At 45.6% G+C, this 13663-nt stretch overlaps 1 protein-coding gene across 4 annotated transcripts in view; it reads right to left on the reverse strand.

Annotated features, from left to right (window-relative positions):
• Positions 1-13663, reverse strand: part of HTT (huntingtin) — a 240355-nt gene that overhangs the window by 42894 nt on the left and 183798 nt on the right. For all 4 annotated transcript variants that reach the window (XR_005031975.2, XM_036921270.2, XM_036921269.2 and 1 more), the window contains exon 41: positions 9374-9581. Coding sequence is in view for 3 of the 4 variants with exons in the window: in XM_036921270.2 (XP_036777165.2) it covers positions 9374-9581 (208 nt within the window). In the remaining variant the exon portion in view is untranslated. The remainder of the gene's footprint in view (positions 1-9373; positions 9582-13663) is intronic.

Raw genomic sequence — 13663 nt, forward strand, 5'->3', positions numbered from 1 at the left:
CCGCTCCTGCTCCAACGCGACTCCACCATTTTGGAGCAGCTGCCCGAGCCAGGCCACGCCCACAGCAACAGCGGAGATTAACTCCATAGCAGCCGGGCAGGAAGCAGAAACCCTGTCTGCGCGCAGCTGCGCAGCACAAGCCACTAGAGGCCGCTGTTCTCCCAGGAGAGGAGGGCCACAAACCAGCAAGAAAGGAAGTCCTTCCAGCCGTCACTCGTCCCAGTTCTGCAGACTATTCCTATCACCATGAAAAGGCAAAGCTACAGGCAGACAAAGATCACAGAGACAACACCAGAGAAGGAGACAGACCTAACCAGTCTTCCTGACAAAGAATTCAAAATAAGAATCATAAACATGCTGACAGAGATGCAGAGAAATACGCAAGAGAAATGGGATGAAGTCCGGAAAGAGATCACAGATGCCAGAAAGGAGATCGCAGAAATGAAACAAACTCTGGAAGGGTTTATAAGCAGAATGGATAGGATGCAAGAGGCCATTGATGGAATTGAAATCAGAGAACAGGAACGCATAGAAGCTGACATAGAGAGAGACAAAAGGATCTCCAGGAATGAAACAATATTAAGAGAACTCTGTGACCAATCCAAAAGGAAAAATATCCGTATTATAGGGGTCCCAGAAGAAGAAGAGAGAGGAAAAGGGATGGAAAGTATCTTGGAAGAAATAATTGCTGAAAACTTCCCCACACTGGGGGAGGAAATAATTGAACAGACCACGGAAATATACAGAACCCCCAACAGAAAGGATCCAAGGAGGACAACACCAAGACACATAATAATTAAAATGGCAAAGATCAAGGACAAGGAAAGAGTTTTAAAGGCAGCTAGAGAGAAAAAGTTCACCTATAAAGGAAAACCCATCAGGCTAACATCACACTTCTTGACAGAAACCCTACAGGCCAGAAGAGAATGGCATGATATATTAAATGCAATGAAACAGAAGGGCCTTGAACCAAGGATACTGTATCCAGCACGACTTTCATTCAAATATGATGGTGGGATTAAACAATTCCCAGACAAACAAAAGCTGAGGGAATTTGCTTCCCACAAACCACCTCTACAGGACATCTTACAGGGACTGCTCTAGATGGGAGCACTCCTAGAAAGAGCACAGCACAAAACACCCAACATATGAAGAATCGAGGAGGAGGAATAAGAAGGGAGAGAAGAAAAGAATCTCCAGACAGTGTATATAACAGCTCAATAAGCGAGCTAAGTTAGGCCGTAAGATACTAAAGAGGCTAACCTTGAACCTTTGGTAACCACGAATTTAAAGCCTGCAATGGCAATAAGTACATATCTTTCAATAGTCACCCTAAATGTTAATGGGCTGAATGCACCAACCAAAAGACACAGAGTAATAGAATGGATAAAAAAGCAAGACCCATCTACATGCTGCTTACAAGAAACTCACCTCAAACCCAAAGACATGTGCAGACTAAAAGTCAAGGGATGGAAAAACATATTTCAGGCAAACAACAGCGAGAAGAAAGCAGGGGTTGCAGTACTAATATCAGACAAAATAGACTTCAAAACAAAGAAAGTAACAAGAGATAAAGAAGGACACTACATAATGATAAAGGGCTCAGTCTAACAACAGGATATAACCATTCTAAATATATATGCACCCAACACAGGAGCACCAGCATATGTGAAACAAATACTAACAGAACTAAAGGGGGAAATAGACTGCAATGCATTCATTCTAGGAGACTTCAACACACCACTCACCCTAAAGGATAGATGCACCGGGCAGAAAATAAGTAAGGACATGGAAGCACTGAACAACACAGTAGAGCAGATGGACCTAATAGACATCTACAGAACTCTACATCCACAAGCAACAGGATACACATTCTTCTCAAGTGCACATGGAACATTCTCCAGAATAGACCACATACTAGGACACAAAAAGAGCCTCAGTAAATTCCAAAAGATTGAAATCCTACCAACCAACTTTTCAGACCACAAAGACATTAAACTAGAAATAAACTGTTCAAAGAAAGCAAAAAGGCTGACAAACACATGGAGGCTTAACAACACGCTCCTAAATAATCAATGGATCAATGACCAAATCAAAATGGAGATCCAGCAATATATGGAAACAAATGACAACAACAACACTAAGCCCCAACTTCTGCGGGACACAGCAAAAGCAGTCTTAAGAGGAAAGTATATAGCAATCCAAGCATATTTAAAAAAGGAAGAACAATCCCAAATGAATGGTCTAATGTCACAATTATCGAAATTGGAAAAAGAAGAACAAATGAGGCCTAAGGTCAGCAGAAGGAGGGACATAATAAAGATCAGAGAAGAAATAAATAAAATTGAGGAGAATAAAACAATAGCAAAAATCAATGAAACCAAGAGCTGGTTCTTTGAGAAAATAAACAAAATAGATAAGCCTCTAGCCAGACTTATTAAGAGGAAAAGAGAGTCAACACAAATCAACAGTATCAGAAACGAGAAAGGAAAAATCATGACGGACCCCACAGAAATACAAAGAATTATTAGAGAATACTATGAAAACCTATATGCTAACAAGCTGGGAAACCTAGGAGAAATGGACAACTTCCTAGAAAAATACAACCTTCCAAGACTCACCCAGAAAGAAACAGAAAATCTAAACAGACCAATTACCAGCAACGAAATTGAAGCAGGAATCAAAAAACCACCAAAGAACAAAACCCCCGGGCCAGATGGATTTACCTCAGAATTTTATCAGACATACAGAGAAGACATAATACCCATTCTCCTTAAAGTTTTCCAAAATATAGAAGAGGAGGGGATACTCCCAAACTCATTCTATGAAGCTAACATCACCCTAATACCAAAACCAGGCAAAGACCCCACCATAAAAGAAAACAGACCAATATCCCTGATGAACGTAGATGTAAAAATACTCAACAAAATATTAGCAAACCGAATTCAAAAATACATAAAAAGGATCATACACCATGACCAAGTGGGATTCATCCCAGGGATGCAAGGATGGTACAACATTCGAAAGTCCATCAACATCATCCGCCACATCAACAAAAAGAAAGACAAAAACCACATGATCATCTCCATAGATGCTGAAAAAGCATTTCACAAAGTTCAACATCCATTCATGATAAAAACTCTCAGCAAAATGGGAATAGAGGGCAAGTACCTCAACATAATAAAGGCCATCTATGATAAACCCACAGCCAACATTATTTTGAACAGCGAGAAGCTGAAAGCGTTTCCTCTGAGATCGGGAACTAGACAGGGATGCCCACTCTCCCCACTGTTATTTAACATAGTACTGGAGGTCCTAGCCACAGCAATCAGACAAAACAAAGAAATACAAGGAATCCAGATTGGTAAAGAAGAAGTTAAACTGTCACTATTTGCAGATGACATGATACTGTACATAAAAAACCCTAAAGACTCCACCCCAAAACTACTAGAACTGATATCAGAATACAGCAAAGTTGCAGGATACAAAATCAACACACAGAAATCTGTGGCTTTCCTATACACTAACAATAAACCAACAGAAGGAGAAATCAGGAAAACAACTCCATTCACAATTGCATCAACGAAAATAAAATACCTAGGAATAAACCTAACCAAAGAAGTGGAAGACTTATACTCTGAAAACTACAAGTCACTCTTAAGAGAAATTAAAGGGGACACTAACAGATGGAAACTCATCCCATGCTCGTGGCTAGGAAGAATTAATATCGTCAAAATGGCCAACCTGCCCAAAGCAATATACAGATTTGATGCAATCCCTATGAAACTACCAGCAACATTCTTCAATGAACTGGAACAAATAATTCAAAAATTCATATGGAAACACCAAAGACCCCGAATAGCCAAAGCAATCCTGAGAAAGAAGAATAAAGTAGGGGGGATCTCACTCCCCAACTTCAAGCTCTACTATAAAGCCATAGTAATGAAGACAATTTGGTACTGGCTCCAGAACAGAGCCACAGACCAATGGAACAGACTAGAAAATCCAGACATTAATCCAGATATATATGGTCAATAAATATTTGATAAAGGAGCCATGGACATACAATGGCAAAATGACAGTCTCTTTAACAGATGGTGCTGGCAAAACTGGACAGCTACATGTAGGAGAATGAAACTGGACCATTGTTTAACCCTATATACAAAAGTAAACTCAAAATGGATCAAAGACCTGAAGTAAGTCATGAAACCATTAAACTCTTGGAAGAAAACATAGGCAAAAACCTCTTAGACATAAACATGAGTGACCTCTTCTTGAACATATCTCCCCGGGCAAGGAAAACCACAGCAAAAATGAACAAGTGGGATTATATTAAGCTGAAAAGCTTCTGTGCAGCAAAAGACACCATCAATAGAACAAAAAGGAACCCTACAGTATGGGAGAATATATTTGAAAATGACACATCCGATAAAGGCTTGACATCCAGAATATATAAAGAGCTCACACGCCTCAACAAACAAAAAACAAATAACCCAATTAAAAAATGGGCAGAGGAACTGAACAGACAGTTCTCCAAAAAAGAAATACAGATGGCCAACAGACACATGAAAAGATGCTCCACATCGCTCATTATCAGAGAAATGCAAATTAAAACTACAATGAGGTATCACCTCACACCAGTAAGGATGGCTGCCATCCAAAAGACAAACAACAACAAATGTTGGTAAGGCTGTGGAGAAAGGGGAACCCTCCTACACTGCTGGTGGGAATGTAAGTTAGTTCAACCGTTGTGGAAAGCAGTATGGAGGTTCCTCAAAATGCTCAAAACAGACTTACCATTTGACCCAGGAATTGCACTCCTAGGTCAAATTCCTCCTAGGAATTTACCCCAAGAATGCAGCAATCAAGTTTGAGAAAGACCAATGCACCCCTATGTTTATTGCAGCACTATTTACAATAGCCAAGAATTGGAAGCAACCTAAATGTCCATCGATAGATGAATGGATAAAGAAGATGTGGTACATATACACAATGGAATACTACTCAGCCATAAGAAAAGGGAAAATCCTACCATTTGCAGCAACATGGATGGAGCTGGAGGGTATTATGCTCAGTGAAACAAGCCAAGCGGAGAAAGAGAAATACCAAATGATTTCACTCATCTGTGGAATATAAGTACAAAGGAAAAACTGAAGGAACAAAACAGCAGCAGAATCACAGAACTCAAGAATGGACTAACAGGTACCAAAGGGAAAGGGACTGGGGAGGATGGGTGGGTAGGGAGGGATAAGGGGGGGAAGAAGAAGGGGAGTATTAAGATTAGCATGCATGGGGGGGTGGGAGAAAGGGGAGGGCTGTACAACACAGAGAAGGCAAGTAGTGATTCTACAACATTTTGCTATGCAGATGGACAGTGACTGTAAAGGGGTTTATAGGGGGGACCTGGTATAGGGGAGAGCCTAGTAAACATAATATTTGTCATGTAAGTGTAGATTAATGATACCAAAAAAAAAAAAACCAAGTTCCTGTGTGGTGACCTCCAATGAGTTCTACACAAGGGTATAAAGAGCATATAAAAGTGTAGGCAAAGGGCCTGTTTGTGTTTATACAGAGGATCAAAGCCTAATTTGGCTAACCCGAAAATCAACTAAGATATGATATGAAAAAGAACTTCCAACATCAGCACTCTCGGGAAGACTCATGCCAGAAGATGATCGTCAAAAAACCCCAACAAAGATCCACGCACTGCTACAGCTGTAGATGCACTCATCCCACCAGCTCCTGGACTTGCCATGGGAATGAGGAAGGAGATATCTAAGCTGGCCTGTGCATACAGTAAAACAACAAATTTGACTGGATCTATACTGTTGGAACTCAACCAAGAATTAGGAGAAGTGCAAATTGTAGCGCTCCAAAATCTTACAACTACAGACTATTTACTGTTAAAAGAACATAAGGGATGTGAACATTCCCCAGGAATGGGTTGTTTTAATTTGTCTGATTTCTCTCAGACTGTTCAAGTTCAGTTGGACAATATCCACCATATCATAGATAAGTTTTCACAAATGCCTAAGGTGCCTAACTGGTTTTCTTGGTTTCACTGGAGATGGCTGGTAATTACAGGTATGCTTTGGTTATGTAACTATACTCCTATTATGTTAATGTGTGTGCGCAATTTAAGTAGTAGCTTAAAACCTATACATGCTGAAGTTACTCTACAAGAAGATATGTCAAAGAAATAATCAATCTTCCCATGTTTTCTTCCGCCTGCTACTTCTATAGCTTTTCTTCTTCCTTCCTAATTACAACCCTTAAATAGAATTCGTGCCTCATATCAAATTTACCGAGTATCATAATTCTTCCAAGTGGTAAAGATACCTCAAGACAGATGCTGGGCATAGAAGTCACAGGGCATAAATCTGCAAAGAAGTAAAAAGCTAACGTTTTCAAACAATAAGGCTTCTCTCTCACTTACCAACTTTACATTTCCCTGTATGGCTCCAGAAGATGACTGGTTAGCCAGAGATGGGTAAGATTCCTCAAGGGAGGAACAACCTAAGACAGGCACAGTCGTAGGGGGGCCATCAGGTGAGAAATTGGGATCAACAGAGGTGAGGCTTAGCACCTCACCCCCCTGTTCTGAGAGAAATCTTCTGCATACGTGGATGTTTTATTGCCCTGGTCTAGCTTAGATTAACACATAGTCTACAGGCACACACCTGATCATCTACATTTGCTCTCTTACAACACTAAACTATGTTTTCTACCTTTATCTTGTATCTACCTACCACTTCAGCATTTTATTAAAAATAATAATAAGGAGAGAAATGTGGTATCCACATATAAATCAAGTATAAAAATCAAATGAATATTCATATTTGAACTGTTTATAGTTCATAATGCATGAGCAAAACCGAAAGTTTCTGTGATGACCGCCCTTGTACTGTTCACTATGTAACTTATTCACTATGTAAGAATTTGTTCTCCATGTAAGAACTTGTTCGTTACGCTTCAGAAGATTGGAGACTGATGAAAATTAGGCTTGGGGTGGATTAATGATTGTGCATTGAGCATTGACTCCCCTATACAGAATTTTATCGTTGTTAACAACCATTTGATCAATAAATATGAGAGATGCCCTCACAAAAAAAAAAATATATATATATACACACTTCCAATTGTAAAATAAATAAGTAATCGGGATGTAATGTATAGCATAAGGAATATAGTCAAAATATTGTAACAACTTGGTATGGTGATAGCTGATACCTAGGATTATCATGTATATAAATGTTGAATCACTGTTGTACACCTGAAACTAATGTAATACTGTGTGTCAACTACCCTTCAATAAAAAATAATTATCTAAAAAAAAAAATTGTTTTAAATAATAAAAATTTTAAACTGGAAAGTGAAAATAAACAGAAACAAATATTACTATGTGATATTTCACTACAGATATGAGACTACTAAAATGATAAAGTTTAATGACAGCTGGATAATGGGAAGACTGACTAGCCACAAAATAGATCTTATCCTTGAGTCAAATAATATCTCTTTAGGAAATATATTCCAAAGATATAACAGGGAAGAACAAGAACAAAGACGTCTGTATGTTTATGTGCAAAGCAGACAGAGACATTCTGTATACAGCTATGAAACAGTTTAGGAATGGCCTAACTGCCCGATCAAGAGAGGAAGAGAGTCCAGTAAAATCGTGTTAAAGCAGTGAAACAGAAGCTCTCTCGTACTGACAACTTAAGCTGCACTGGATGAAAACAGCAGAGACTGGGGCTCATGAGTGTGGGTGATGTTTATTAGCAAAACTGGGCAAGTCACGGAACTGCTCTGGGAAAGGCGTTTGCCCATCTGTGACAGGCTGTGTCACTAGGGATTCAATGACTTGCAGAGGAAGCCCTTTGAACAATCCCTGGCACTCAGTGCCCCCTAAGCGCTAGTGATCTGTATGTAAAAAGTCTTTACTGCTCTATCATGATGATTTGTATTAAATCACTAACTCCTCTTAACGCTGGGGATACAATGGGACCCTTGTGAGGCCTTGGGTCTAGAAATTATCACACAAATATATGTCAGATGACAGCCTTGTCACCTGCCACAGAGGAGAGGCAACTACGCCGCTGCTTCTCTCTTCAAGAAACCCTCAGGACCCCAGCCCCACGTCTCTGTTCCCCTTAAGAGCAAACCTCCCTCTGAGAACTCTCTGGAGCTGCTGCCTGAAATGCCCCCTCTTCCACCATTATTTTCCCTTAACTTATATTCTGAAACTTTCACACCAACAGAAAGGCTAGAAGAATGATTCAATGAACACTCACATACTCTTCACAGAGGTTCAACCGTTAATGTCTCCTCCTCTGTGCTCATACACCTACATGCCACACACACACTCTATTCACATACGCAGATGCCCATGACACACACATGCAGATACTACACATACAGGCCACACACACTTGGCACATGGACAAACTCCACACATGCACTTTGGCCCCACCATTGGAGATGTGGGTCAGCAAACTTCAGCTCTAAATCACTTGGCAGGTGTCCCCTAAGAACTACTTGTAACCACACAACAACAGGTCTCACAGAGCTCACGGTCAAGTCTCCCTGCTGTCCCAATGATGTCCTTCCCAGAGGTTCATCCCCAGACCCAGAGCGTAATCAGCATTGTAAGATTGCATTTGTCCTCCTCATCAGACCGGGCTCCACCCCCCATTTCCTCTTGAACCCACTCCAGTCCAAAGGAGGCAGGGGAAGAAGAGAGGGAAGGGGATCTGGTCTCAACTCAGCCATGGCATCTGTTATTTCCAGAGCTTTCTCTCCCTCTCACTGGACCCTCGGGCCTTCCAGAAACACTGTTGGACTTGGCTTGGGTAGGGGGTGGAGATGAAAGCCTTTATTTCCACACAAGTGCAAATGTCTGAGTGGGACAGCGTCCAGAAACTCAGGCTTAAATCTGATAACTTGTTGAAAAAAGAGGGCCACCCACAATCAGATACTTAATAAGTCTTTTTGAATGATAAAAAATAAGGTATTTCTGAGCAATTTCGAAATGTTAATACTTCACTATCTAAGAATAAAGAGGACCACATTTAACTTACAATGAAGTTCAGACATTGCAACATGTCTGGCTCTGGAACCAATTTAAGGATGAGACCTAGCAGGAGGGACACAGCATGACGAGAATGACCCCAAAGAGGGCAAGTGTTAAGAACTTTTCCTAAAAGGCAGGGATTATTTTGAATGCCTTTGGTCAGACCCTGTTCTCCATACCACACACACAGCATCGTTGGAAGGTTAAGAGGCAGCAGCGCCTTTACAATGCCCTGCGAGGATGGCCAAGCCTCGAGCTGCCGAGCCTTAGCACACAGGCCGCCCAGGGGCGCGCACATACCTGGGGGTCTGCTGCACCTCCGCCCACCAGTGGTAGTCGGTGTGGCTGACAAGCAGCAGGATCTGGCACCAGAGCAGCACGAGGGCTGGGTGCGTGGGGATCATGGAGCGCACGCGCGCATTCAAGCTCTCCAGGCCATAGAAACTGCCATTGTTGCCGTCAGCAGTGAAGAGTCTGGAGGCAGCAGCTGTGATTCTCCGGAACATTCCTAGAATAGAAACAAACCAAAGGTAAACTGGGTAAGAAGTCCCTTTGTTGCTCATCGCAGTCCAACACTTTGTAACAATGAGAAGATTCTACATAAAAAGGATACACACATAACTCCTTCCTCTACTTACAGACAAAGCACTTGGCACTCAGAAAACTGCAACTTTTCTAAGCGAAATCCAGATACTCTGCTGGTTTGTCTGCTTATTTAACGGGGCAGCCAAGGTAGCTAAGGCCCTTGTGCTCCACATCTTCCCTCACTGGCCCCAGCAGGCTGTCCAGGATGCCACGCCAAGAGCCTCACCCGTGCAGTGCCAGCAGCTGGCTCTCCTCAGACAAGGCTATCAGCAGGAGGTGCTGCAGGTCACTGTCCCAGGGACAGCCGCTGGGCAGGACCACCATGGCCCTCACCACCGCCTCCTGCCTACTGAATGCAACTTGGCTTGCTAATAGGAACTACAAGCAGTCATGTGGGCCACAGCTGCCCAGAGGAAGATGGCATAGGTGCTCCACACCAGGCCCCAGCTTGTGCTCTGCCGGCTCCTTAGAGCTGAGGGGGGTGTGGCCTCTGCAGCCACCGGGGGTGTCCTGGGGCAAGGGGGTCATGTGGTCAGCCACCCTCACTCAGTGTGGGCAGGATGGCAGCAGGCCCAGCCAGACTCTGCCCAGGGTTTCTCCATGGCATCCTCCTCACGGTCTGGAGTAATTCCCTCTAGGAACTAATGACCTCACTCTATCCCCTCCTTTAGACAGGCACAAAATCACTCATTGTATCTCTCTCATCATCCTGCCATCACTTCACATGGGCTGGCCTTCACCCCAAGACACACGGACAGACACACGCTGCAAAGCACAGCAGAGGAAGACACTACAGGGCTGGGGAGCTGGCCAAGGGCTCCCTCCCTGTCCCCTTATCTTGAGTCTCTTTGTGTAACTGCCAGAGAGCCCAATCTTATTTCTGGGTTAAGTTTCCACACATCCCAAATTCAAAGGAGTCTTGACACAAGCAAAAGCATCCTTCTTCCTTACCTATCTCACTGGTCACACCTGGGACCTGACCAGAGCACGGTGATCAGAAAGCACTGTAATGAGACCCCATACTCACACTGCCTCTGGCCTCGCTTCCAGGGCTGCCTCTGGTAGCTGCATGGTCAGCACTGTCCGCCTCTGGCCCACCCTTCCCCTGCCTGCTCCTTTTCTGTGCCCTCCATTTCCATGTGACTCTTTGCGGGGTCAAGGGACACAAAGGAAGAGACAGGTGCTGGCCTGAAGGAACGCTGAAGCCAGCCGCAGAGCCCGGGCAATGGCAGCCCGTGGATGTGGGGTTTTACTGCATGGGTAACAAGAAGCCATGGCAGAGCTGTGTTCTAGATGACTGAGTGACAATGAGGCTCTGAAATCAGACCGTGACTCTACAGTTTACTTTTTGGTGAGCCTGGCCATGTGCTACCTGAGCCTCAGTTCCTTCACTTGTGATGTGGAACTAGGAGGAGCAGTTGTTCACAGGGCTGCAGTAAATATCAAACAGTGAAACCCAAGTGAAGGACGCAGTACAGGACTGGGCGGAGCAGACACCCACCTGGAAGGAAGTCAGGATGGTTCAAACGGCCTGAGGGGCAGTGTCCCCAAAGACAGCACAGGGAGAGGACAGGAAGTGAGGCGCTCACAGGGTGAGAGGGTCAGTGATCTGGGGTTTGCGCATCTGGATGATAAATGCTGGCCGAGTTAACAAGAGGAGAAAGCTGGAGAAACACCTCTGCCACGCGACAAACTGCGAAGAGAGTAGATCTCAAAAGCTCTCATCAGAAGGAAAAGTTGAACTTGTAACTGTGTGAGGTACAGATGCTGGACTCAGCGTGCACTGTATTCACACATCAAATCATCATGCCGTACGCCTGCAACTAACACGATGTTTGGGAGTCAGCTATGTCTCAGTGAGACAGGGGAAAGGAACACACACACGAGGCTGGACAGAGAAGTCCAGCAACAAGGCAGCTCCCCAGAATCAGGCCAGAGGTCCAGAAAGGGGATGACATGGGCAGGTTGCAGGCGGCCTGCGCAGAGGCCAGAAACAAGAGTGGGAAGGCAATTCAGGAAGCAGCAGGGCACAGGAAGGGCTTACCTGGCCATCAGGGCGGATACAGCCAGAAGACAAGACAAGGAAGGACTAGCTGCTACTCGGAGTGTGTGAGAGACGGATGCTGAGTGCAGGCGAGACCCAGAGCGTGACTGGGAAAAGCAGGGAGAGAGGAGGAGAGAGAAACGGCCAAATGGCTGTGCAATTGAGTGGGGATGAGACTTAGAAGGACACCAACCCGAGTTGGCAGGAGGAACTGGACAGTCACGAGTAGGAAGGCCTGCTCTCTCTGCAGAGCTTGGGTCCCTCCTAGGGGGTAAGTGGTCTGGAGCTGGTCCGGGACACACAGGTCTGGCCAAGGCCCTAGAAGCACCCCCACTGGCCCACCGAGGGCCCCCGTGGCAGAAGTCTCGTTCCGACCGGTTGCTCATCCTCCTGCTCATCCTGCTCATCCTCCTCCAGGGGTTTCTGACTTTTGTCACCTTAGAACCCTGTGGTTTTCATCCCTATGGCTTAACAGAGGCAGCAAACTGCCCACCCGAATCTGTGCATGCATGACCCCACAGGGAGCTGTTGCTGGGAAGTAGCCCCCACCGGGGTGAATGAGCCCCTTGGACGAGGCAGAGCTGTGACTAGTCGGCACCAGAGCCAAAGCAACCCATCACTGCGGGTCCGGGCAGTGATGCCTCTTCACCTCCACCCTGCCCTTCCCCAACAGGACAGCCAAGGGTGCTAACGCCCGGGCCAGCGGGACCCCAGGAAGGGGAGGAGCTGGGCCCAAATCCCCATGTGGAGGAGAGCCACGGGCACCAGAAGCCCCCTACCACGCGGTCTCAGAAACAGAACAAAACGCTACTGCGGTGAGCCACGCGATGCTGATGGACTAAGAGTAGAAGGGCTTTCAATGCGGCCTTCCTTCCCAGTCTCCGGAGCAGAGATAACCATCTGAGACAGAGCGGAAGAAGGCCCTGGCCCAGAGAGCGTCCGGACGTGCTGGGGGCAGGGAGGCCAGGAGAGGTGATGGCCGGGGGTGGGGAGAGAAGGGGCCGGGGGCCAAGAAGGCTCCCCTCACCTGCCCTTGTGGAATGAAAAGTGACAGAAGGAATGGCAGGAGCTGGGGACAGAAGTCACCTCCCAGCAGGCAGGAGGTCCAGGTCCACCGACCCCCACCCCAAGCCCAGGCAGGACGATCTCTCTGTGACGCAGCCTCTTCAGCTATAATATGGGTATCACCATAGATCACCCTGCAAGCAGGGCCCAGGGAAGGGCTTACAAATGCGGCTGCAACATGTACCATCGTCAACCCAAGCAGTAGCGTGGTGTAACAATCAGAGAAGAAAGAGCAGGAGAAAGTCATTGGGTTTTTAACACTTGGTTTTACATTCAGCCTTTCAAAACCCAAATTCCCTCATCAGTAAAAAGGGGAACTATCTCACAGAGCTGTTCTGGGGACTGATGGGGGCACTAGTACGTGCAAAAGGTACCACCTCCTGCAAGAGCACACCATTCTTCCCAGGGTGATGACGAGCGGCAGCCTGCATCCTTCCCAGCAGGAATTTGAACCAGGTCACTTTCATTTATGTACAAAGAGCCACTTGCCCTTCTGCCCCGGATTCCTAGCTTGCTCCACCTACAGTGGCAGCACTGACCCTTTGGAGGGTCCTGGGAAGGGATGCCAGCCTCGTGGCTGTGCCAAAAGGGAGGCCGGGAGCCTGCAGCGCTGGCATTCTGCCTGCTCCTGCTTCCAGGATGGCCAGGAATAGCTGAAGAGCCTGCTGCTGCCCTGGACCAGGTAGTGGAGGGCACCTGGGAAGAGCATGGCGTACGGACTTGGAAGACACGGTGAGGGGCTAGGAAGCCTTACCATGGCCACTGGCCAGGCAGCTTCAACCCAGACATGCCTGCAGCACAGTGGATTCTCTGAGCCCTGTGCCTAGGGCTCTGCTGTCTGCTCCCAAGTGGTCCCTCTCAGTGGGGAAGACAGGTATGAGTTACCCAGATTTTGT

The sequence above is a fragment of the Manis pentadactyla genome, chromosome 5, assembly GCF_030020395.1.
Source record: "Manis pentadactyla isolate mManPen7 chromosome 5, mManPen7.hap1, whole genome shotgun sequence".
Taxonomy (NCBI): Eukaryota; Metazoa; Chordata; class Mammalia; order Pholidota; family Manidae; genus Manis; species Manis pentadactyla.